Raw genomic sequence first — 26,360 nt, 5'->3', positions numbered from 1 at the left:
ACATTGTCGCATAGGGCCTGAAAACTCTCGAAGTTTCAATAAGGTAATGTTAATATTTCAGAAAGAACTATGCGCGTCCTTAAACATTTCAATTTTGTAACAGAAGTACGTAGATAACTAGCCGTACAATTCCTGATGTAATTACATTTCATGGACCCTTGTACCACTGGTTTAACTTCAACTTCGACTATTGAGAGTAAAACTGTTATTATAATTACTTCTTGCCATGATGATGTCTGCATGCAAGTACCAATTACTACAGGGGTCACCGTTATTACCGAAGAATACACCACCTACATCACTTATTGTCCATTATCAACCGAAGCTGCAACTGACAGTGCCAATAACAAAAATAGCGTTGAAGGTACAGTTGGAACCAGAACGAAAGTAGGTACCACCATTGTCACCATAACATCATGTGTTAACGACAAGTGTACTCTAGCAACGGTTACTACTGGAGTTGTAACCTTTACAGAGAACGATACTGTTTACACTACTTATTGTTCATTACCTACAACTGCAACTACAGCTACTGGCACTGGTGGCTCAAATGAAGATGGTGTTAGCACAACAAAGGCCCACCAGACTTCAAGTGGAAGTGAAGGAAGACATCAAAGTGCAAAGGAAAGTGGTGCTGTTACAAATACCACGGCGGCTGCAAGTGTCAGTGGAACTCCAAAAGAAACAAAGACATCTTCCACTACAATTGCCGCTGCTATTGAGACAAGATACCACCACTAAATGTCAAGATACTGCTACTAAATTTGATGAAGGGGGACCTGCACCGACTTCATCAACTTTCCAAATCCAAGGAGAAGGGTCTAGTGAGAGTACTTCTTCATCTCAAAAACCTGCTGCAGCTCAATCTACCACAGGTCTTGTCTACTTTTGAAGGCAATGGTGTTAAATCATTCAATATGGAAAAGATCCTCTTGACGATATCAATCTTGTGTTTCGGCTTCTAGTTATAAGGGGGTAGTGTATGTATGTTTTTTTTATATACTGATATTCGCGGCTTTATCTTTCTTAATATACGGAGGGGAAATTTCCCCTTTTAATTGGAATCTATGCAGAAATTAATATGTTTAGGGTAAATGTTGAACATGAAAAATGGAAACCTTTGGTGCGCAATGAAAAATGAAATACTCATTTTAAAAGTTTAAGGAACTTTTGGCTGGAAGCAATGGTTTCTACTTTTGAAGTTTTTATCTTTTGATGATGCAAAAAGTTGAGAATAGGCACCAAATAAACTTTTTCCGTTGTCCTTGTGACTGATAAACTATAGCTGGTCATTTGGACTATAATAATTACTGAAATATATGGCTTTTCAAGTTTTAAGCAACATATGGGGATATATCACATGTAGTCAGGAAGTTTAGGACCGCTCTAGTTTGCGTACTGTAGTTGCAAAATGCATGAGCGAATTAAAAAAGTAGCAGCAGACCACTTTGAGATAAAATCTACAGACGAACTAGACTTTTGCTCATTTATGGTCTTTCCTTACTACTCTATAGTTATTCTTCTTTCGTGTACATAGTTTTTTTAAGGTGTGATTGCTTCATACCGGGGATTACCTTACCACCGAAGGTTTTATTTTTGCGTTTCAAAGTCGCACAAAAGTGAAAGCCCCCCAAATACTCATGACGCAAAATTTAAAAGCAACCAAAACGGCACGAGCCACAGCATTGGTGTTTTATCTTTTGAGGTAATAAATCACTGTCAAAATGTCTATCTGCAAGTGCTAACTAAATCCGGTGCGTACTGATTGTTATATCAACCGTTTCAATCAGTGCTTCAAGCGGTTACCTATCTCCTGTGCTTAAAGTCAAACGAACCTGTGACTAGCGCTTTGAGTTAAGGGATTTATCGTATCTATAAGTAGACCATTTAGTTCAAATACGACTAGCCTTCTAAAAAAAAAGCTATTTTGACAAGAAAGTAAAATAAAAGCCCTTCATATATTGTCGGAGATTTAAATCGGATTTTTCTGGTTTGAAGTAATATTTCTCCCAGTTTCCCGGTTTTAACTCATGACCGTTAAATTGTCGATAAAGGAATGAATGTTTTGCCTAAATATATAATAACAGTCACTCCCACTTCTATTGTTAAAGGTTTTGATGCTTCAGCAATTGTTAACCACAGATAATGTCATACGCATCTGATAAAACGAATCTTCCTTCGTCAGGCACGAAGGGAGCAACAACAAATACAGAATCATCACAAGAAACAAAGCAGCAAGGGGACCTGGGTACTCTTCCACGTCAAAACTGCATCTCCGAGATTGAAAAACCTGACGTCAACCACAACCACAATCCTGAAGGACTCTCCTCTTCATCATCTATATCAACCACGAAGGAAAAGTATCTAGAGCCAAGACTGTTCCCAGATAATGACATAGAACCGGGACATCTCCATGACTACAATGACATCCTATCATACCACAGTCAAGGTGATAGACTCTCGAGAATCGAATCCAGTCCAGTATTGTCACGTCAATTGACAAGAAAAATTCTAAACATCCCCGAATCAGTTGATCAAGAATACAACGAAGACGTTGCACAAGCTTGGGGTGAAAAAAGAGCCTTCCCACCCCCGCTTCCTGATAAGAACGCTTACTGTGTCACTTTTAATGGACCAGATGATCCATATTGTCCCAGGAACTACCCAGCACGTAAAAAGATCCTCTATTGCTTCACTGCCGGTTTTTCAGCCTTTTATGTGTCACTTGGATCCGCTATGTTTTCACAGGGAAATGAGGTTGTAATGAGCAAGTTTCATGTTGGACTGTCTGTTGCAGCATTAGCTACTTCGCTTTACGTGTTTGGGTTTGCTTTAGGCCCAATTGTGTATGGTCCACTATCAGAGTTGTACGGAAGGAAACCAATTATGGTGATTTCCAGTTTTGGCTATTCGGTTTTCTTGTTTGGCGTTGCCACTGCCAAAGATTTACAAACGATCATGTTGTGTCGGTTCTTTGCTGGCTTCATTGGAAGCGGACCATTTCCATTAGCACCAGCAATCATGGTTGATCTATTGGAGGACCGACCTAGAAGTGTTGCAGTTAATGTCTTTGTGGGTACGATTTTTGGTAGCCCCATGTTGGCACCAATCCTTGGTGGGTTCACTACAAAAAATAGTGCATTAGGATGGAGGTGGAATTCCTACTTTTCTGCTCTCATTGGCTGTCTTGCATTTATCCTCAATGTATTTTGTTTACAGGAAACGCATCATCCATTGATATTGGCGAAAAGAGCAGAATATTTAAGACGCAAGACTGGTAACTGGGGAATTTTTGCACCCTATGAAGAGCTTAGCCTTAGTTTCAAAGAGATTGCTAAAAGCAACCTTTTAAGACCTTTGCAGTTGTTATTTTTGGAGCCAATAGTGTTTCTTGTGAGTCTTTACAATGCTTTCATGTATGGTATGTTGTATTCATTTTTAACAGTGATACCATTGGTTTTTGGAGGTAGGTTTGGATGGTCACAAGGGGTGGCTGAATTGCCGTACTTTTCCATGATGCTTGGGGTCGCATTTGCAGGGCTTTGTATCATAGTTTACGAGAGAATCTACAATCATAAGTTGGATACAACTGACGAGAAGTGGACTCCTGAGTCGAGATTACCTCCAATAATGGTGGGTGGATTTGTATTTGTCATTGGGATATTCTGGCTAGGATGGACAGGGGACTATCCTCAATATATTCATTGGATTGTTCCCGTCATTGCAGCATTTTTCGTTGGTGTTGGTTTGATTTTGATTTTCTTGCCAACATTGAACTATTTGATTGATTGCTATGTACACGTGCCAGCTTCGATATTGGCTGCAAATACCTTTATGAGGGCATCTTTTGGTGCTGCTTTCCCATTGTTTGATGAACAAATGTTTAACAATTTAACAATCAAATGGGCAGCAACATTGTTGGGATGTTTAGCGGCGTTGTTGATTCCAGTGCCTTTCTTGTTCTACAAGTATGGTGCTTATGTGAGAAGCAAATCAAAGTTTGCATTAAAGTAGAGCTTCATAGATTGAAACAGACTATTTTGTTTGCATTTAGATTAAAGACCAGTTTGAAATAAATATTCTATCTAAAAATATGCACTCGTCCCTTAAACCTGCTCCTCTAATTTGTAACTACTGCCCAGCTAGCCAATGATCCCAAAACACAAGAGCCTAAAATCACAAGGTAAAACATGCCCAGCTCAAATGGTGTTAGTTGGTTGCCACATAACTTGACGTAAAAAAGACATGGCAATATAATGCAAATGATGAAGCAAATAGAAGCACCCAATATACCAATGATTTTCTCAAACTCGGGAAACACAATGGCTAAAAATACAAATACTGCATTGACACCAATTCGAACCACAAACTTTGTAAACGAGTTGAAAGTAGCTCTAGCTTTGGTCTTGGCCACCTTGTTCGCTCTAAACAACACATCCAAGGACGATATAATTGGCTTCGCGTTGAGGGGAGTCTTCGCCAACGGAATTAGACAAATTAACGACTTTATCAATGGGTAAATCCATGTTGGATACCCCGAAGTTTCCAACAACGTGTTTGTCACTTCATTGCTGCACGTGGCACCAAACATCAAAAATCCAAAAACCCCCATCAGGCAATCTGTAATCAATGTGATAAAGTATGTATAGCGAAGCGACTTTGTGAATTTGGTTGGGTGGATCATATCACTTCTCAAGTTGGGAAATATCGCATGCCCACCAAACGGAGCCATTAAAATACCAACCGCAAGTAATAAGTTTGCGGGGTTTTCGGGCCAGAGATTTGTGGGCATGATATCAATCAAGGACCCTGGTGATGTTTGCTTAAGTAATCCGCAAACAATTACCAACAATGTAATGCTAATAGTGGACAAGATTCCGAGAAGTGAGAAAAATGACAATATTGGTAACGGGATGAAAGTGAATGGTGTCAAGATGAAAAATGTTATAATCTTTGTAGTGGTCGGGTCATTGCTCAATACACCCACAAATGAGTCACTAAACAATATAATCAAGGACACACCAGCGCCAATCAAGTCAATAGAAAAAAGTAGAGATATGACTAGCTTGGCAATGGAACCATAAGCAGCGTATCCTAAATCAGCGTATGTCATTATAGTTTCATCAGTCTCCATAGCTTTGGAAAGTAAAGTGGCAGTCCAGTAAGTAACAACGCCACATGCAACTAAGATAGGGACGCCAAACACCCATCCTGCCTTCATAATTCCCACTGGTAAAGCAAGTAACCCGACTCCAATTAGCACATTTACAGAGTTGAATACTGTTTGAGCCACCGTAGACTGACCTGCCAACACAGTAATCACATTCCCATCAGAGTCCTCTATTTTCTTCAAAGTCATCTGACTCGCAGTTGTAGCCATGGAAATTGAACTTCTAAAACTTGAAAACGAGGGTTGTGGGAGAATTTTCCTTCCAATAGGTATGCCACTGCCAAAATAATCAGACCCCTGCCGTGATCTTGACTCATTGATTGCATTAACAACATCGTCATGGTAAAATACATCATTGTTTGGTGACAAAGCTGAATCTAGGTCATTAGGATGATTCATAAACAATTGGTTGCGTTGCAAATCGTGAACGACCAGGCTAAGTCTTTCACCCCGATATGACGGGACCATCAAGTCTGGATCAAACGTTTCATCCTCAGGTTCATCCCCAGTGGACTCTCTGACGAAAAAGGACCGCTTCTTGTGAATGTCATTATCAATCTTTGAAGCTGCGAAAGATTGTGCTCGAGTGAATGAGCTGGCAAAGTTGTGCAATGAGTTAGGTCCCTTAAAGGAGCCAATGGGGGCATCTAGAAACGACCGCGAGTGAGTTCTGTTTATAAGAGAACTAGACTCGTCAAATTCATCCGTCATGATGATTGGGGAATGAGCTCTTGTAATAAGATCGCGATATCTAAATTAAAGTTTTATTTTATTTTTTATTTCTTTTGTTTTGTTTTGTTTTGTTTAGATTCACAATGCGCAAATCTCCACTTTTGGTAGGAGGAGCGCGATGCTTGGCATTAGAGAATACACGAGGAAAGAATCGTACCTATCACTCACATATCTGCAACAGTTTGTTTACCCAACTATCTTCTATATATTACAAATTTAACAAAGAAACATCTTCAACTTCAACAAATGCGGTCATGCTGTCGTGTGGGTACTTTCCAGTAAACTGACTCGACGAATAGATGTCTAAATCTTTTACAACACGGACAACTGGGTCGCAGTATGACAAGGCAACCAACAACGTGTAATAAGCATCGTTTCCAGCATTGTGCAAGTAGCTGCAGGGTAAATCCAAGAGCTTGAGGCATCCACCCAATGAGCCACCATTACTTCTCCCAATCTTGTGTAACTTCAAAGTATCCAATGTTTTGACAGTGTTTGGCAACTCAATCCCCAAACTTTTAAAGTACTTTATCTCTGAGCTTATTGAATGACCAACCATTACTCCGTTTTGTTTAACAATGTATTTATCTAGCACCTGTTTCAATAGGCTTATTGCATCCTTTTCTTTCATCATGTAAGAAGTCCCATGCAAAAACTGATCCTTGTTGTCAGGCACATATTTTGAGTTCCTTTTATGAAGATGCTCCTTTATGATGATGTGAACCGCGTCAATTTGAGGTACTGCAGTTGGTACCGGTCTGAGTATGGCTATTCCTATTTCTGTAATGTTGTGATGCTCTCGTTCATAAGCTTCGCAATCGATAGCCACAATTGGCCGGCTTCTAGGATTAAACAAGGAAATCGCATCTTTCAATGCGTTCATTGACAGCTCTTCCAGTCCTTCTTTGAATTTGAAATGGCGACTTGTGAAGTACTTTTCTAGAGTGAGTGTATTTCCTTCTTTGATATACGATTTCAAGTCGTGAAGCACAGGTGAAACAATCGATTCTTGGGCTTTTTCAAATTTTGGAAATACTCTGGCCTTGTCATAGAGTGAGGTCGCAACAGGTGCTTTGAATGAACTTGCTTTTCTTGGCTTGGTTACTTTTGCACCATTTCGGTACGAAACTGACAGCATTAATCGCTTCATCAATAGGTTTATTCAAAGGGAAGTCTTCTTGAAGTGAGTTGCAATGAATATTCTTCGGTTGTTCTTCACACTTGTTGTAGGCCAACTAAAACGTAAAAGTGTAAGACTCCATCGCAACTTCCGCGCTACCGCCGAGCATAAATCTATTCCGATTCATTGAACCCATTTTCCCACTCTGACTCAACGACACGTTATGAATAACGACATAGACCTCTTAAAAAACTATCCCAGTATATTACAATTGGATGAAATATTGGACAAATATGACTATCCTCCCTTCTCAGTGGTCAGTGCCTTGTTAAATTTCACAGTGCCACAGATCTACCTGTCTTTACCGAAAACCACAGAGACGAAATTAATATGCAAGTTTCAAACATTGATAGGGTTTGGCAATCTACTTGGGCGAGTATCATCATTGTTGGCAGAACCAAACAACGACAACGAATTGAAGCTATACTTTAATCTTTTACAATCGGTGGTGGATGAGCAACTTGTTCCTGCAATGGCGTTAAACCGAAAATCACCCGAGTTGAGAGAAGTTGACAAACTTGTATTCAAAGGGAAGTTACTAGCGGTAGTGAACGAAGTCAGTAGTTCGAAAGGCTGGGATGTGGAGAATAAGGCTCTAAAGACATCCAAGTCCTACGGAACCTATTTGTCAAAGTCGGTGCTTCACCTATATCGACAAAACCAACAGCCAGATATTTTTGTGCATTCAATTCTCAGCACTGAATCATTTTCAGAGTTTTTCAAAATATTCTTTGCGTATGATAATTGGGGCTACTTTCGACACACTCTCGAACGATTAAAGAGCTTCCAGAGAAAAGGTTACATCAAACGACTTATGATAACATATGTCGTGAACATCGTCAATGATGCCAACATTGTGCCCCTTCACAATATTCTTCAATTCACGTGTGAGTGCATTGACGAAAATCTTATCGAAAGCGTCGTATTGAGATCGAACAAGTCGCTAATTCAATTGGTGGCTTCAATTATATCATCTAGTAAGGATCGTGGAAGGGAAGTCATCAAAAGTCAATTACAAAGATGGTCAGATCCAACATACATAAAAAATGAACCTATAACTATCCAAGAATCGAGAACCTTTTTCATTCTTCAGTTGATTGCCCGAGTAGATGATGGTGAGTTTCTAAAGGGGTTGACAAGGAACAAAATCTGCCTTGAAGGTATCAGTAATCGTCTCCAGTCGTTTTCAAATAATGTGCGGTCACTAGGAGTTATCCTCGCTGATAGAATTTTTGAGCTTAGCGGAGAACAACAGATTTTTAAATCAGCAAACATTGGCCATGAATTTGATGAATTGTTGGCGCCGATGGTCCCGCTTGTAAATATGAGTGATGCCGATTCTTGGGAGTCCCTAGAACAGGATAAGAATCAACTACCAGCAACGAAACCAGTCATTAAAACCCCCGTTATTCCAACAGACACCTCAGTCAATGAGATATCCGAGGATGAGGATGAAGAAGACGCTTCTCTACAGCCAAAGGTCAAGATTCCAGATCCCATATACGTCAAAGATCTAATATCTTATATTACAGTAGATACAAAGAACCCCCAAGCTTATGAGATGCGCCGAGTTGCCTTGATAAAAGGCCCGACTCTTTTGCATCGAAAGTTTCGTCATGGCAATGAAGTTGAATTCTATTCGCAAGACTTATTAACAAACCTCGTTGCTTTGGAAAATTTTTACAATGATCCCGATTTTGATGATTTGAAATTAGTCAATATGGTTAGCGTTATTACGACGAATCCAAATGTGACATTTTACATGTTTGACTTGTTATTAACGGGTGACTACTCACTCCAACAGCGAATGTTTATCTTATCCGCCACATCGTTGGCTGCACGTGAGCTACGCGGGATCAAGGATGACGTAGTTGTCAAATCCTTCACTAAAGAGTCGTTCCCCACAAAGCAACTACCTTCAAGTTTGCACAACAAGTATATGGGGCAAGGTGGGACAAAATACTTGGATCAAATTGGAAACGAGCTTCAGGATTCGCTTATGCATCAAGCTTCAAGCGATGCCCAGGATCAAGTCATAGGAAAAGGTAAATTGGTACGCATATCACGATCGCTTACTCGACCTAAAGATGCTCAAACTAGTGAGAAGCCAATAATTCCCAATTTTTACAAAATTATCGGAGCAAACTTTTACTTTCCTATGCTTAATGTCTGGTATGAATCGGGGTCGATTGATATTGGTCACTACTCGCCAGTTTTCATTGCTCATTACATCAAGACGTTAAGCTTGTTACTCCACGTGGCGTATCCATCGTCAACCCAGCTCAAGGAGATGATAAAGGAATTTTTGTTGTTATCGTGTACGGTGATACGTAAAGTGACTCTGGAGGAAGTTCAGGTTATCGAGTCGATCCTCACAGGTATTTTACTTATATTGGAACTCATTGATGCTGAGTTCTTAGTTCTTAACTTCAACGATGAGGTGATGTTGGTGTACAATTGGCTAACTGTGACATGGGAAGGAATTATAGATAATAGAATCAAGAGCCTCGCTGCAGGTTTGTTGTTGAAGTTGCAAGAAGTGTCAAAGAAATTCGAGAGGACGTTGATTGACCAGAATTATGGTCTCTATTGAGGTCGCTATTAACAAGGTATATATAAAATTTATCATCTATCGAGCTTTCCCACTACCGGCTTTTATCACAAGTACATCACCATCCTGTACTTCGTATTTCTTCCCATTTCTATACTGTTTCCCCATCAGCTTCAACTTATTTTCATCAAAGACCCCCATCGATGCTAAGTCGTCCCATTTGTAAACGGTTGAGTTGATGAATGTCTTTTGCAAATCAGTGTGGATCAAACCAGCAGCGTCAGGCGCCAAACTTCCCTGTCTAATAGTCCACTGTCTAGACTCAATGTCTCCACAAGTATAGAATGATATCAAATGTAGAGAATTGCGCATCTCTTGTATCGCAGTGGGAATGATCAGATCTTTGGTTTGCTGTGCTTCACCGCTGATTAATGCATGTTCATATTCAGCACTAAACATAATAAGCTTGTCGTTACCAGAGTTTGTATTTATCCAGTTTTGAACGGTGTCCCAAAACTGGTTAGTTCCTGCGATGTAATCACTTTTTGACACATTCAATAAATAGACAGTTGGCTTTGCAGTTAACAAATTCAATCCATTGATAAAGTCAATCTCCTCGTCTGACCAAGAACCATTGATCACCTTGACCCCATTGTACAAACAATCACTCAATCTTTCCAACACTTCCAAGTTCTTCTCCTCATGATTCTGATTAGGCTTTTTCAAATTCTTTGTACTCTTTTCCATTTCAACTTCAATAAATTCCAAATCTTTCAAAATTAACTCATCATTAACAATAACCAAATCTCGAACAGGATCGACTTTATTCTCCTCAATATGTATAATCTCATCATCAATAAACCCACGCACAATCTGCAATATTCCATCAACTTGTCGAATGTCATTTAGGAACTTGTTGCCCAACCCGGCACCAGAACTTGAATTTCTCGTCAACCCAGCAATATCCCAAACAGTCAAATTTGTAGGCACCTTTTTCTGCGAGTTGTAGATACGTTGGTAGTGATCCAATTTCTCCGATGGCACTTGAACTATAGACTTTTCCGGCTCGATTGTAGCGTAGGGGTAGTTTGCCGGGTTGCCTAATGTAGATTTTGTAATGGCTTGAAAAAAAGTTGATTTTCCCACATTTGCCAATCCAACAAGTCCTGCTGATAGGTTGTTCGAAGGGCGGCCAAGATATTTCCTGGTAGTTACCGGGGCGGCCTGTTTGGCTAGTCGGAAGGCCGTAGTGGTGAATGTACGAATCTGCATTGATTTGCCCAGTGAACGGGTTTTATTTGCAAAAACGAAAAAAAAAAATAAAATTGCGCATTTTTCAGGCCATTACTGCGTAGTCTCGATTAAAGAAAAAGTCAATCAGGGAAGCAGTTGCATCTACGGTTCAGACTCAATACTTTTTTATATTGCCTGAAAAATTAATTGCTATATATAAACTTGTTATTCCAACACAAATGCGTACTTAGAGCTGGCTCTAACTCTTTTACCATACCGGTAGAACAAGAATGGGACCGGAATCATGATGGCACCTAAGCACCCCAACAATGTACTTGCCCATTGAATCTTCATGTTAACAAACATCTGTCTAGCAAAAAGTGGGAAAGCTGCACCAAATGCCGATCTAAGAAAAGTATTACCTGCCAACGCAGAGGCAGCATATAACAAATAGCAATCAATAATGTAGTTGAAACATGGCAAGAATATGGCCATTAGTCCATTTCCAACAAAGAATGCTCCAATCGTGGGTACTATCCAGTGAACTTTGTTACCGAAAGCACCGCTCCATCCAAGCCAGAATATACCACCAGTAAAAGTGACACCACCAATCATCATTGGCGGCAACCTTTCTTCGGGGATAGGCCTACCTTTATTTTTATCCATCACTGCATTATATCGTTTTTCAAAAAGTATAACAATCAATCCTCCCAGAAGCGTACCTAGAAGCATCGAGATATAAGGCAACTCTCCAACCCCCTGCGACCAACCATACTTTCCTATAAAAATCAACGGAACTGCTGTCAAGAATAAATACAACATACCGTAGATAAAGGCATTGTACAAAGTCACAAGAAACAAAATCGGCTCGGTGAATAACATCTTCAAAGGACGAGCAATGTTATTTTCAACAATTTCTTTAAGACTTAAACTCACTTCATCTTGTGGTGCATAGATTGCCCAATTACCTGTTCTTCTTCTCAACTCTTCAGCTCTTCTTGCTAAAATGATTGGATGATGGGTCTCTTCCAAACAGAAAATGCTCATAACAAACGACAAGGCTCCGACTATACCACAAAAGTATGACGTCCATCTCCATCCCAAGGATGAGTTCTTGACGGTGAATCCACCAAGAATGGGTGCAAGCATGGGACCTCCAAACAACACCATGGCGAAAAGGGTAATTGCCGTACCTCTAGTCCTTGCACCAAACATATCTGCCATCACGGCAGGGGCAACAACCAAAGGAGCAGCACCGATGAACCCAGCAAAGAATCGGCAAATCATGATGGTTTGAATATCTTTGGCTGTAGCCACAGCAAAACAAAACAATGTGTACCCCAAAGAACTGGGGATCAAGACAATCTTTCTTCCAAATAACTCAGACAATGGACCATAAAGCACTGGGCCAGAAGCAAACCCAAAAACAAACAATGATGTACCTAGAGTGGCAACCGTCCATCCAATATGGTAAACTTCCATCAATGCTTGTGAGGCTTCAGCAAACAAAGCTGACCCAATACTGACACAGAATGCACTTAACCCAACTGTTACGGTATACAAAAGCTTATATCTAAACTGCCAGTTTTTAGGATGGTCGGGGTCTGAGTCGCCATCAAATTGGACAACGTATGGATCTCTCGTTCCCAAGTATTTAGGATATGGCCTTCCGTTACCCATTGGAGGTAAAGGTCTTGATGTATTTGTAGCTTGTCGAATCAAATTATCATAATCGGTAGTTAAACGTGATGCTTTTCTTGATAATGCAATATCTGACTCGTAGTGGAAATCTTCGTCGAGATTTTGATTGTTTTCATCGTTTCGACTTCGAGAGTTGCTGGGATTGATCACGTCCTGTCCCACAAAGGTTTGTACCGGCTGCTCCTCGATATCATGTTTCTTTTCTTGTCCCGAGTCAACCGAGCTGCCTGTTGAATACAGGGGGTTTTCTTCTTCGTGTTTTGTGGTCATTGCTGATAAAAAAGAAAAAAATTTAGTCCGTCACTTGGTGGAAAAGAGGTTTGCTTTTGTCTAAAAAGCAATGCCGAATGTCTTTCATTTTATATAACAACAACAACATTCCTATACCATGAACTAAAGTCTGTCTATTAATGATATGTCAAGCGCTTAACAAAAAAGGAACAAAGACAAAATAAATAATATTAAGTAATAAAAAATTATCATATGAGAATTAAAAGAAAAAGTTTTCATTTTTAAATCCCATATACATGGAAACCAACATAACCCTTGCGATTGTTTTCGTTTAGTTTGTACGTTTTTGGTTTGCTGTTTCTCCTTTCCTAACAGCAGTAGAGGGAGATAAGTTTACCTTTTTAATCACTATGCCCTTGTTTGTGCATCTTTTTTCTTTTCTTGTCTTGTCTTGTCTCTTATTGTTTTTAGTTATGATTAGCCTTACGTAGGTAAAAATAGAATTTAAAATTTAAAAAATTATTTTTTTTAATTCCGATCGACAGGATATTCATTGGTTTGGAAACCTCGGCTATGCACTGAATAGTAATTGGGAAAAGAAAACCACTGTATTTACTTACGTTTGAGTAAGCAAGAGTCTTGGTTAGAACAACGTTATTAAGAGATAGACCCAAAGCTCACACTCTTTCAAGTGAAGTATACATTTGACTGCCCAATTTAAGAAATATAATTAACCAACGTGTCAACAGTTATAGCAGTCATTTTTTGCATTTGGAACATCTGGTCTCTTAATCTCCTCTTTTGTTCAAACAGGCTTCTTAACTCCGGAAAATATATATATATATGCTTCTTTTACTAAGGTGCTCCTGATACAAATGGTTCCTAATTTATTTGTGTGCTTATATAACAAAGACCGGAGTTATCATTATGATTGGCAAAAGTGGGGGTTCTTGCACGCTCTCACTCGGAATTAAAAAACAACAAAAGAAATTTTGAAGAGAAGGTAAAATTTCTTTTTTGTTTTGTGTCATCCTATAACAATTCGGGAAAAAGCTACCAATTTACAATTATTTAAACACCTCTTAACACTATAAAACAACAAAAAGGCGACTGGATTGTATTGCCAAAAAGGATGGCATACTGCATGTGAATACAGCTGTCCAATTCTAATCTGTGTCAAATGATCAGCAAATATTACGAGGGCAATGTCTGAGACGACTATTCGCATTGACAACTTGAATTGCTAGCAATTTTTGTTGACTTTTTCCAGCACCTGTTTGAGTGTAGTGCTAAAAATAAAAATAAAACAGAAAAAGTATCACTCTTTTTCAGCTTCTGAGTAAGATCTTTTCGGGGTTAAAAACAACTCAGCAGTTTGAAAGGGATTTGGCTCACATGCAAAATAAATCAAATTATCCAACAGTTGCGGGTTATGAGTTTTCCATTCTTCCAACCATATTAACACAAAACGAGTTGTACTTCCTTCGGACTATAGCTTCCAGAGCGTCTTTCTCTATAGGAACAAGAGCAAAGTTAACTCTATTCGCAAGCCTAAATTAATGTTCCAGATAATTTGTTTTCTTTTTCAGACATTGTTGCAACTATGGCACAAACGGAGTCGCGTGGAAGTATATACCACCCCTTGCCTTTGATAGAAGTTACTTACAGTTAAGGTTTTAATAACGTGTTTTAAAACCTGTTTTTGATTTGGTTAAATAAAAGTTGACAAAATATTGGTGCAAAAACATTCCTTCCGAACAAAATGACATGGTAGAAACGGTTTGACCTTCAAACCCCGTTGTGTCTCCAAAGAAAATGTCACATATCAGTCGTATCTACCTTATTTTGAACTTAGGAGTCTCATTTGATTCAGCCGAAGGTCCTTATTAGTTGCTGGAACCAAAGCTCCGAAATTTCGGAACATTGCACATACAATAGTAAAGCTTTACAACTGAACAATTGCGATATTATTCCACGTTTTTGTAATTTATACATGGTGAGAGTTACATACAACATAGAATAGTTGAACCCGGTCAAAATTAGCAATTCACCTGCTAAAGTTGACCTGGTTTCGGGGACTACGTCGCTAATCGGTCTCCGAGATTCGGTGAAAAAATTTATACTTCGGCACAAAAATGTAATATTTGTGGCTTTTTTATTTTTGTTACCGAGACGACACACCAAAACTAAAGTTAGTTTGAATCTCTACAGCAATCAACGACAACTCCTGGTTAAAAAAGTTCTATATACGACAACATAGTGTCTAAATCTTATTTCATGGCGTACTTTGATTTACTTCTAATTAGAGCACCGTACTTGTAGAACAAGAATGGCACAGGGATCATCAAAGCACCCAAACATCCCAATAATGTGGCTGCCCATTTTATAGTTAAATTGGTAAACATTTGCGTTGTGAAGAGTGGGAACGCGGCACCGAATCCTGATCTAATGAAGGTGTTACCCGCCAATGCTGATGCAGCAACGTATAAATAGCAATCGATAATGTAGTTCATAGTAGGCAAAAAGATTAACATTAAGCCATTTCCCACAAAGAATGCACCAATAACTGGAACGATCCAGTGCACATGTTCGGCATAATCACCGGTCCATCCCAACCAAAAGATTCCAATGACAAAGGTAAATCCTCCAATCATAATTGGTGGTAATCGCGCCTCTGGAGTAGGCTTGTTGCCCTGTTCAAGAAGCTTTCGACTATGCACTTTTTCAAACCAAATGATAATTATTCCTCCTGAAAATACACCAAGCAACATAGACAAGTACGGCAACTCACTTACACCTTGTGACCAATGGTACCTAGTTCCGAAAATCAATGGAATAACTGTCAAGAATGCATAAAGCATACCATAGATGAAAGCATTGTAAATACTGACAAGAAAGACAATAGGCTCGGTAAATAACAACCTCAAAGGTCTCATGATATTGTTCCTGAAAATCTCATTCAAGCTCAAGGATACTTCCTCGTGTGGGGCAAAGATTCCCCAATTACCCGTCTTTCTTCTCAACAACTCTGCTTTTCTCACTAGTAAAACCGGATGGTGTGTCTCTTGCAATAGAAATGTACAACAGAACAAAGCCAAACATCCAATCAAGGCAGAAATGTAGGATGTCCAACGATAACCCATATTTTGATTCTTTACAATAAATCCACCCAAAATTGGTGCCAACATAGGACCTCCAAATAAGATACATGCAAAGACCGCAACGGCAATACCTCTAATACTCGCCTTGAACATATCAACCATGACAGCGGGAGCTACAACCAAAGGAGCAGCACCAACAAACCCGGCAAAGAATCGACACAACATGATTGTTTGCAAATCTTTGGCCGTAGCAACACCAAACAGGAAACTAACATAACCAAGACAAGAAATTACCATAATCGGCTTTCGTCCAAACAATTCAGATAAAGGTCCATACACAACAGGACCAGCAGCAAAACCAAACACAAACAATGAAGTAGCCAATGCCGCAACTGATGTTCCAATATGATAAATTTCTTTCAACTCAGCTGTCCCCTGGGAAAACATCGCCGACCCCATAGCCACCGACAAAGAAGCCAACCCAACTGAAGTGCAATACAAGACTTTTTTATAAATGGGAAGGTTATGAGGATGATAAGGGTCGTCCACACCATCAAATGCTACACAGTATGGATTCCTATCGGGTAACATTGGCGGAAAAGGTATATTTTCACCCATTGAAAGTGAAAGCTTCTCACCATAATCTTGATCGAGAATGTCGGCAGTATTGGTGATCATTCGCGAAAGGTCTCTTGATAATTGGGTATTTGTTTCTAAACGGGTCAACTCATCGCCTTCAATGGGGTAGTCTTGATCTAGGGCTTGATCAACTACTCGAGTCTTGGGGTCACCTTGTTCTAAATCGATTCCTTGAAATGGTTGCGGTACGTCGTCCTCCTCTTCTGAAGTCGACTTTATGGAGGATTCTTCTGAATTCGCCGTATACGAAGCTGATTGATGATGCTGGTTAGATGTTTCGGTAGTCTCATGCATTGATGAAGTTGGCAGTTGGGCTACTTGTGGATCGAGCGCCTGTAGCGGAGAGGTTTGGAAACCTTCATTGTTTTCAACAGGATTCTCGACCTTGCCATCGTTGGAACTAACAGATTTGACAGACATTGATAAATATAGTTTGAAAAAGCGAAGCGAGAGTTTTTGCACCAATCTGTGTTGTTCTTTGTATGTTAAGTACTCAGATGCCAGGTACTTGGTTTACCCAACCTGCTATTCCCAAAAGATGCAAAACAAAAACTGTTTACCGACTATAATATAAATGTTGTACTCAAGTAGATGAAATGGTACCTATTTATACCATTCAATTAAAATCCAGCTTCATGGAAATTCACGTATTAATAACTCCGATGACTAAAAACTTTACAACGTCAAAGTCGTACGATATTATGTATGTAGTCTCGCTTTCATAGTATACCCGTATTAAACCTTATTTCACATCTCGTTACTACATCTGATCTGGGGAGTTGGAAAATGCCACTTATGCAAACACACGCATACATAGTACGTGCAACTGTGATTGTAATTGTTCTTGGTCATTTAAATTTTGGACCAAAGTTGGTTGTGAATAAAGCCGCTTATATTTTTTCCATTGTTGCCCTTCCATTGTTTGGCCCAATTAGACATGCTTCACTTGATTGAATTACATCTAGTTTGGTATTATTCAAAAAAAAAGCAAGTTTAAAAAAAAAAACAACTCCCTAGGAGTTAAAGGAATAGACTTGCTGAACAAGCAGTTAGTCAAGTTCAGTAATGTTACGATTCGGTTTTTCGGAGTTTTTTTTCTTTCGGGATTTCGCGGGTTTTGTCGATAAATCCATTGTGCCTCAAACATCTTTACCAGGCAAATAGAATACTTAATAGGTGAGTCCATTGTTGGGGATTTCTATGTGCAAAAGCAACCTCTAAGATATTCGTGCTCTACATCTCTGATAAGAACCAGCTCTAACGATGAATTTAAGTTGGAGTAAATTTATAAACTTTAATGTAATTATATCGTATTCCCTTAACTGCAGGTAATTTCTCATAAAGGGCACACTATAAAATCACTTTGGCAAAGATCTAAATTTAAGCACTAAGACTACTTGCACTTTGAGATAAGATTCAATCTAAAGTATCTTTTTATTTTTTAAACATTATGTAATTAAAGTTCTCTATTAATATAAATCATCATCCACGCCAAAAAAATAAAGTCTACTTCATGGCAAACTTGGACTTGCTTCTTACTAATGCACCATATTTGTAGAACAAGAATGGCACAGGGATCATCAATATTCCTAAACATCCCAATAATGTGGCTGCCCATTTTATCGTTAAATTATTAAACATTTGTGTGGTAAAAAGAGGGAATGCAGCACCGAATGCTGATCTAATGAAGGTGTTACCCGCCAATGCTGATGCAGCAACGTATAAATAACAATCGATAATGTAGTTCATAGTAGGCAAAAAGATCAAAATCAAACCGTTACCAACAAAGAATGCACCAATAACTGGGACGATCCAGTGCACATGTTCGGCATAATCACCGGTCCATCCCAACCAAAAGATTCCAATGACAAAGGTAAATCCTCCAATCATAATTGGTGGCAATCGTGCTTCTGGAGTTGGTTTTAATCCAGCATCTACCCTCTTGTTCAATCTCCTTTCAAAAAAGACAATTACTGCCCCTCCTGAGAATACTCCTAGTAACATGGACAAATATGGCAACTCACCAACACCCTGTGACCAGTGATAACGACCAGTAAATACCAAGGGAATTACTGTCAAGAATGCATAAAGCATACCATAGATGAAAGCATTGTAAATACTGACAAGAAAGACAATAGGCTCGGTAAATAATAACCTTAAAGGTCTCATGATATTGTTCCTGAAAATCTCATTCAAGCTCAAGGATACTTCCTCGTGTGGGGCAAAGATCCCCCAATTACCCGTCTTTCTTCTCAACAACTCTGCTTTTCTCACTAGTAATACTGGGTGATGTGTCTCTTGCAATATGAAGGTATTCATAACCAATGCTAAACATCCAATCAAGGCAGAAATGTAGGATGTCCAACGATAACCCATATTTTGATTCTTTACAATAAATCCACCCAAAATTGGTGCCAACATAGGACCTCCAAACAACAAACACGCAAACACGGCTATAGCAGAACCTCTAATTCTTGCATTGAACAAATCAACCATTACTGCAGGGGCAACCACCAAGGGAGCAGCACCAACAAACCCGGCAAAAAATCGACACAACATGATTGTTTGCAAATCTTTGGCCGTAGCAACACCAAATTGAAAACTAACGTATCCAAGACATGACACAACCATCACTAGTTTTCTTCCGAACAATTCAGATAAAGGTCCGTATATAACAGGACCAGCAGCAAAGCCAAACACAAACAATGAAGTAGCCAAAGCAGCAACTGATGTTCCAATGTGATAGATTTGCTCCAATTCGGCACTTCCTTCCGAAAACATAGCCGATCCCATGGACAAAGACAATGCAGCCAAAGCAACTGACGCACTGTATAATAGCTTTTTGTAAAGTGGGTAATTATGAGGATGATAAGGATCATCTAACCCGTCGAATGCCACACAGTATGGATTTCTATCGGGTAACATTGGCGGGAAAGGTATATTCTCTCCCATTGAAAGTTTAACATCGTCATAGTCTTGTACCAAAAAAGATCCTGTGTTGGTGACTCTTCTTGAAAGTTCTCGAGACAATTGCGCATTCGTTTCCAGTCTCGATAATTCATCACCGCCTCTTGGATAGTCATAATCTGAAGCATCACCACCAGCTGATTTTCCATTCTCCAAGTCAGCACCTACAAATGGTTTGGGTTCTGTGCTGTCCCCTTCGTTTTCGATATTAGTTTTAATAGACGACTCGTCAGATCCAATCGAATCGAAATTCCTCTGACGATTTGGTACATGATCGCCAGCTGCTTCTTGGTGGTGTAGCGAAGATGATGAGTGCTGTGGATCTTGCCCTTGATCAGACAAAAGATTGGCATCATGCAAAGAGCTATTCTGCTCTGATGTGCTATTGTTTAATGATACAGGAACAACAGGCATTACGATGAAATGATGAGTTTATATAGCAATTCAATCAAAAATTTTGTTTCTGAGTATTGATTGTAGACTGTGGGTGTTAATTGTGGACTGTGAGTACTAGTTGGTGCCTTCGATTCTCCTATATAGGCTATTGTATTGATATTTTTGGTATCAGCTGGGACTTAGCAAAGTGATAAAACTTTCAAGTTAAGTAAAGAATATTAATGACGGATATCTCTTAAAGTTAAAAACTATAATGGTGAAGGAAAAGTTTTTCTTCAATTGTATAACGGAAGTTACTTGTGATGGCTTTTTATATTTCTCATTTCAGAGCAAAACAGAAACAGAAGAAGAGGAAGAGAAAAAAAAAAAAACAATTGAGGCTTTCAAATTAAACAAAAAAGAAAATAAAAAAAGAAACAATGGATTTATAGGAGTGTATAATTCCGGTGTATAATGTTTTACTCACCAAAACCTTCGGATTTAAAAGTTTTTTTTTTTTTGTCCATTTTAGTATGGAAGAAAGGAGTGTACGTCATACACTCTGAATTGACTATGTACTGTTTAACTAAGTCGGTTCTTATATATAGTTGAATCATTTTTTGACTTATCTCTAATGGGGAACAGGGTTAATAAATCCGGTTAAAATTTTTTCTACTATCAGTGCGGTTTTTGAACATTGTGTCTTATAACATTTGCTTGCCACAACGAGCAAGACAAAGGTGTATCTTCAGGCCTCTCCTGTGATAGTTTCCAGGGACTCAAGCGAAGATACCAATAGTGGAGAGAATATCAAAGCACTTCAGTTGCCAGAAGGTTTCCACGTCTCATGAATTACAGGGAAGTTAATTCCAAGACTTCAATTTATTTTTTTATTCTGCCGATGATCATCTGTACGTAATATCTAATTTTAAAATTTAGTGAAGGACAAAAACACTATAAAAAAAAAACCAAACCAAATGATAGTGATCTAGAAGCACGTCTTTAAAAGATGCACTCCTAAGTTTATAAACTGACGTAAGACAATAATATTACCGATGGACGATAAGATAGACACACGTCTATTTTCTTTCCGTTTTTTATTTAAACCCTTTTCTACACAAATTTCATTTTATTCAATTTTTCTAGTGATCACTTCTGCCGTGTGTTTTTTTGTGTTCTTGTTTTGTTGTTTTGCTGTTTTGTTTGTTGCTCGGGATTACCAAAAGAGGCAAAATTTTAAAACTTAAATCCGTACTACTAAAAAGGACAAAAAAGAGTTTAAAATTTTATTTAGTTTTTTTTGTGTCTTTTATCAAAGTCAACGGATGGCCGGAGATAAGCATCATTTCTACATCATGGCTTTTTAAAAATTTCGGTTATATAAAGCCTGTCCAATTGTACTTTAAAAAATAAAAAAACAAAACTCTATTTCATGGCATACTTTGATCTATGTCTAACTGCAGCACCGTATTTGTAAAAGATGAATGGCATAGGAATCATCAATATTCCTAAACATCCCAATAATGTGGCTGCCCATTTTATCGTTAAATTATTAAACATTTGCGTTGTGAAGAGTGGGAACGCGGCACCAAATCCTGATCTAAGGAAGGTGTTACCCGCCAATGCTGATGCAGCAATGTATAAATAACACTCGATAATGTAGTTCATAGTAGGCAAAAAGATTAACATTAAGCCATTGCCCACAAAGAATGCGCCAATAACTGGGACGATCCAGTGTACATGTTCGGCATAATCACCAGTCCATCCCAACCAAAAGATTCCAATGACAAAGGTAAATCCTCCAATCATAACGGGGGGTAGCCTTTCTTCTGGAGTCAACCTCAATCCTGCTGTATCCATCTTTTTGTTCAACCTGTGCTCAAAAAACACAATTACTGCCCCTCCTGAGAATACTCCTAGTAACATGGACAAATATGGCAACTCACCAACACCCTGTGACCAGTGATAACGACCAGTAAATACCAAAGGAATTACTGTCAAGAAAGCATAAAGCATACCGTAGACAAATGCATTATAAATACTGACAAGAAAGACAATAGGCTCGGTAAATAACAACCTCAAAGGTCTCATGATATTGTTCCTGAAAATCTCATTCAAACTCAAGGATACTTCCTCGTGTGGGGCAAAGATCCCCCAATTACCCGTCTTTCTTCTCAACAACTCTGCTTTTCTCACTAGTAAAACCGGGTGATGTGTCTCTTGCAATATGAAGGTATTCATAGTCAAAGCAACACAACCTATAATTGCCGACATGTAAGAAGCCCATCTCCAGCCTAAACTATGGTTCTTGACAATAAACCCACCCAATATAGGAGCAATCATAGGACCACCAAACAAGACTGAAGCAAACACCGACATCGCCATCCCTCTAACTCTCGCCTTGAACATGTCAACCATGACAGCTGGCGCCACGACAAATGGTGCACTGCCAGTAAATCCAGCAAAGAAGCGACATAGGAAAATTGTTTGTAAATCTTTGGCAGTGGCTGCACCAAACAGGAAACTAACGTATCCAAGACACGAAATCACCATTATTGGTTTTCGTCCAAACAATTCAGACATGGGACCATGTATCACTGGTCCAGCAGCGAAACCAAACACAAACAATGAAGTGCCCAATGCGACGACCGATTCTCCGATATGAAAAATTTCCATCACTTCTTTACTTCCTTGCGAAAACATAGCAGACCCCATTGAAAATGATAAAGCTGCCATGGCCACTGAAGCACTATAAAACATCTTTTTATACAATGGAAGGTTATGAGGATGATATGGATCGTCCAAACCATTGAAAGCAACACAGTATGGATTCCTATCGGGTAACATTGGCGGAAAAGGTATATTCTCTCCCATTGAAAGCTCGACATTGTTGTAATCCTGTAATAAAAAGGATCCCGTGTTGGTGATTCTTCTTGAAAGCTCGCGCGATAACTGAGCATCAAGTTCTATTCTTGAAAGTTGGTCTCCTTCTCTGGGAAAGTCAAGAATTGAGACCGGGTGTTGAGATTTGTTAACCCCTGCCTCGAAATCATCACCTAGATTGCGTTTCTTCTCTTCTAAAGAATTGTTGTGGTGAGATGAATAATCTGTTTGTGTTGAGCTCTGAGTTAAAGATTGGTGTTGAGCATTGCTGTTGTCAGTTGGTGAGCAGTGAGGTTCTCTGACAGTATTTTCATGTTGCCCCTCAATAGTTTCTCTCGTGGGTAGTGTCGCATGGCCACTTGTTTCTTTTGTATTATGAGCCATGGTCAATCAGTAAAACTCACTGGGTAATAAGCAAGATAGTATTTTAATCTAACTCCTTTTCTTACTTATACTTCTAGAGCAAAACCGGGAAACCTTTCAAACCTCCATTTGAAACGCATATGACGCAAGTATATATAAAGTTTTCTAGGGTAAGGAAAAATAAATGATTACTAATTTTTAGGGAAAGACATGTGTGCGTGCGGGATACGCACAAAGTCGGTATTGCTCAGTGATAAATCCGTATGCATGTGTTGATACGATAAAACCTAGCAAATGCCGTATTCGCTTAATCACAATAGAAAACAAAAGAAAATAACAGGAGGTAGAAGGGGTCACTGGTATCCTGGTCATCTGTCTTATCAATTATGCTCAACTTTTTGCTGCTGCTAGTATGATTTAACAAATTTCGGTTTCTGTGTAATCGGATTTATTAAAATATTCTTCAAATTATGGAATACGGAAATAACGTTACCTCCACGGTATATTTCGGGGTTAATGTGGTTGTTACGAGGGATAGCTTTGCGAGAATCATTGCCGTAGTCGCAGTTTCTATTTGTAGATGACAGCTTAGATTAAATGAGTGCTTCGTTGGTAATATTGTCTCGATAGCACACACAGTTACTAATCATGTATACATTATGGTCTTTTACATACACCGAATGAGGTACTGCCTGGTCTGTTGAGCTACTATTTCCTTTAACAGCACGCTGTTTTTGCTTACTAATGTCTTTTGGTTTGGTTATAATTTAATTTGCTCGTGGCTACTTCTTACGGAACTTGATATATATTTAGCATTTGTGTAAAGAGTCCCAAAACAAGTACTAAAGCCGTTTGCTGTAGTCTTTATAAGCTAAGGGGCGATCCTGAAGCTGAGCCACATTTTCAAGAAAGCTTCATATAGTGCAAAAGAACACTAGAAGGAATTGGTAATTAGAACTTTCTTTCCCAATGAAATGTTTCCAACCTGACTTGGGTTTGCCGGAAGGCAGTACAAGTGAGAAAATCGAGCTATTTGCCTAGTTCCAGAGATTGGAGTTTGTAATACATGAGTTAGTCGTTAGGGTGACATCGAGAGAATCTTGAAGCTTGGATGCTTCTCTAAAAATAAAACAAAAAATCCACCAAAAAGCCACGCACTTGAGCTTCAGAAAGACTTCCACGTTAGTGAGCAAGCCAGAATTATCTTGATATAGATCTGATTTAGTACCACGTTTCTATTGTCTGACATAAGCCTGCTTTAATTAAGAACATTTGAGGAACCACGTGATTTCTGTTTTTGTGTAAATCCAACACTACAAAATTCTGTTGGGTAGAATCAAGTAGACCAATTTTTTACTTTTGCACAAACGACCCACCCGGTGCTAGACCAATACAGTCTATTCAACCTTCATCTAATACACAATGGCAGAATTATCATCAGTGGAACCACAGCTGTTCCTCACCCTACCTGTAAAAGTCTTGCAAAATATTATAAAATTTTTACCCCAACAAGCCCTCATCAACCTTGCAACAACAAACTATGAATTTTATCACCCATGTCTTCAACAACTATACTCTAAAATCGTAATCTCCCAGTATGCACCATTGAGATTGAAGATAACCAAATCGGATCATCGACGAGAGGTCGATTTCCAGGATAGCACGCGTCTGGTGATTTATGGGTTTGAAAATAGTCTCAAGGAAGGTCTAAACATGAAGATGATTCATGCCAGAATACTAGTATTGAACCAAGCATTACAGATAAACCCCGAGCTAGCCGGGTATGTGAAGGAAGTGCATATATTAGGCGATGAGTATAGTGATGATGTAATTGCAGCAGTGCAAAGTTTAGCAAGTATATTGAAGCAATTGGATATATTTTATATCGACAATGAAAAGATTAGGTCAAAGGTGGACCTATCGCACTTAAAGTTAAGGAGGGCTGTTGTTGATAATGTGAACATTCTAGGGGATGGCATAGAGGGCCTTCTTGTCGGCAGCATTGACAAGATTGGTAATTTGTCAAGCATTGCATCCAACTTGAAGGAGTTGATCCCACCATTTGAAGAGGATCTGTATTGGAAGTGGATCAGGACTAATATGTTTCCAGATAATGTACATTTCTCAAAACTAGAAAAATTTAGGCTTGTGTTTCATCCTTCGGCATTTAATGACAACATCAGCCTAATCAAGTTGATTCGGTGGAGTAATATCACGGAATTAGAGATTGTTGTTCCTTACCCACAAGTAAGCAACATTGAGGATTACGTTTTCGACTGCTTTGATGCAATACCACTGCAATTGCCCAGGCTAAACAAGCTTTCAATTGTTCAAGGATCGGTATTTCCAACGCACGAGATTAACGAATCATATGATTTGACCATGTTTAACTTTATCAATACATACATTGAACATTTATCATATCTTTCCATCAAGCATAGTGTACCGCAATTGGGTAACTTTCCAGATGGATTTGAAGGCAACTATCATCGTCGATATGAACTATACACTACGATTCTACCCAAGCTTTTGACAAAGTCGAGCAAATCGACATCCAATTTCATACTTGACTTGCCTAATTTGTTCCACACATTCACTTGCTATGAACAGTATATGAACACGGTTATTTGGAACGGATGCAAGTGTGAGTATTGCGATATTTACTTGGACAAATTGGACCATTTCTTATTTCAACACAAGTATTTTGACCAGGACAGTCAACGATATAAAGACATGAATGCTTCACATTTACTCGCCTCAATTGCGTCAAACTTGAACAAAAGATTAATACCATCTTCCTCGTTGTTGACCCAATTGGACCAACCCTCATTTCCCATTTGGAAATGCATTTGGGATTTTCATCTGATTGAAAACTCGAAAAAGTTTAAATGCCTAGAAAAACTTACAATCGATCAAGGTGAATACGACGAAGGAGATTATCCAGATGAGGAGCAAGTTGAAATATGTGAACTGAACAAGAATTTTTTTGCCCGTATACCGAAGGCAATCAGTCATTACATGAATGATGTCATTCAGGAAATTTTAAACTTGCATCGTGGTAATGCTGAAGCTAGATTTGATGAGCAAGATTTGCAGTTTTTGAAAGATGGAGGAGATTACGATGATTTGCATCAAAAGAGTGATTTGAAGAAAGTTCTCATCAATGGGTTTGCTTATAATATTGATAATGAGTTGAATGGAACTCACTTTTATGAAAATGTATACGATGAATGA

The 26,360-nt window shown here is 38.9% G+C and overlaps 11 protein-coding genes across 11 annotated transcripts; 4 read left to right on the top strand and 7 right to left on the bottom strand. All coding sequences in view use genetic code 12, as the record gives it.

Moving 5' to 3' along the window:
• Positions 1–150: 150 nt before the first annotated feature.
• Positions 151–741, top strand: CANMA_000228 (PGA62; the record flags this gene model as incomplete). The annotated part of the gene is made up of 1 exon (XM_051814327.1): positions 151–741. One exon carries the CDS (start codon positions 151–153, stop codon positions 739–741), a length of 591 nt encoding a protein of 196 aa, XP_051674235.1.
• A 1,404-nt stretch (positions 742–2,145) lies between these two features.
• CANMA_000227 (MFS transporter) lies at positions 2,146–4,014 on the top strand (the record flags this gene model as incomplete). Its single annotated transcript, XM_051814316.1, has 1 exon — positions 2,146–4,014. One exon carries the CDS (start codon positions 2,146–2,148, stop codon positions 4,012–4,014), a length of 1,869 nt encoding a protein of 622 aa, XP_051674234.1.
• A 106-nt stretch (positions 4,015–4,120) lies between these two features.
• CANMA_000226 (uncharacterized protein) lies at positions 4,121–5,881 on the bottom strand (the record flags this gene model as incomplete). Its single annotated transcript, XM_051814305.1, has 1 exon — positions 4,121–5,881. One exon carries the CDS (start codon positions 5,879–5,881, stop codon positions 4,121–4,123), a length of 1,761 nt encoding a protein of 586 aa, XP_051674233.1.
• A 229-nt stretch (positions 5,882–6,110) lies between these two features.
• On the bottom strand, positions 6,111–7,052 carry CANMA_000225 (uncharacterized protein; the record flags this gene model as incomplete). The annotated part of the gene is made up of 1 exon (XM_051814294.1): positions 6,111–7,052. The coding sequence occupies one exon, from the start codon at positions 7,050–7,052 to the stop codon at positions 6,111–6,113; it is 942 nt and encodes a 313-aa protein (XP_051674232.1).
• Positions 7,053–7,245: 193 nt separating this feature from the next.
• CANMA_000224 (uncharacterized protein) lies at positions 7,246–9,675 on the top strand (the record flags this gene model as incomplete). Its single annotated transcript, XM_051814283.1, has 1 exon — positions 7,246–9,675. One exon carries the CDS (start codon positions 7,246–7,248, stop codon positions 9,673–9,675), a length of 2,430 nt encoding a protein of 809 aa, XP_051674231.1.
• A 36-nt stretch (positions 9,676–9,711) lies between these two features.
• Positions 9,712–10,905, bottom strand: CANMA_000223 (uncharacterized protein; the record flags this gene model as incomplete). The annotated part of the gene is made up of 1 exon (XM_051814272.1): positions 9,712–10,905. One exon carries the CDS (start codon positions 10,903–10,905, stop codon positions 9,712–9,714), a length of 1,194 nt encoding a protein of 397 aa, XP_051674230.1.
• Positions 10,906–11,091: 186 nt separating this feature from the next.
• On the bottom strand, positions 11,092–12,837 carry CANMA_000222 (MFS transporter; the record flags this gene model as incomplete). The annotated part of the gene is made up of 1 exon (XM_051814261.1): positions 11,092–12,837. One exon carries the CDS (start codon positions 12,835–12,837, stop codon positions 11,092–11,094), a length of 1,746 nt encoding a protein of 581 aa, XP_051674229.1.
• A 2,231-nt stretch (positions 12,838–15,068) lies between these two features.
• Positions 15,069–16,958, bottom strand: CANMA_000221 (MFS transporter; the record flags this gene model as incomplete). Its single annotated transcript, XM_051814250.1, has 1 exon — positions 15,069–16,958. One exon carries the CDS (start codon positions 16,956–16,958, stop codon positions 15,069–15,071), a length of 1,890 nt encoding a protein of 629 aa, XP_051674228.1.
• Positions 16,959–18,044: 1,086 nt separating this feature from the next.
• CANMA_000220 (MFS transporter) lies at positions 18,045–19,919 on the bottom strand (the record flags this gene model as incomplete). Its single annotated transcript, XM_051814239.1, has 1 exon — positions 18,045–19,919. The coding sequence occupies one exon, from the start codon at positions 19,917–19,919 to the stop codon at positions 18,045–18,047; it is 1,875 nt and encodes a 624-aa protein (XP_051674227.1).
• A 1,386-nt stretch (positions 19,920–21,305) lies between these two features.
• On the bottom strand, positions 21,306–23,147 carry CANMA_000219 (MFS transporter; the record flags this gene model as incomplete). The annotated part of the gene is made up of 1 exon (XM_051814227.1): positions 21,306–23,147. The coding sequence occupies one exon, from the start codon at positions 23,145–23,147 to the stop codon at positions 21,306–21,308; it is 1,842 nt and encodes a 613-aa protein (XP_051674226.1).
• Positions 23,148–24,548: 1,401 nt separating this feature from the next.
• Positions 24,549–26,360, top strand: CANMA_000218 (uncharacterized protein; the record flags this gene model as incomplete). Its single annotated transcript, XM_051814216.1, has 1 exon — positions 24,549–26,360. One exon carries the CDS (start codon positions 24,549–24,551, stop codon positions 26,358–26,360), a length of 1,812 nt encoding a protein of 603 aa, XP_051674225.1.

This window comes from Candida margitis (genome assembly GCF_024628925.1).
Source record: "Candida margitis strain CBS 14175 chromosome Unknown scaffold11, whole genome shotgun sequence".
NCBI lineage: Eukaryota > Fungi > Ascomycota > Pichiomycetes > Serinales > Debaryomycetaceae > Lodderomyces > Lodderomyces margitis.
Note: the sequence above shows the minus strand (reverse complement) of the source record. Positions and strands in the feature narration are given on the sequence as shown.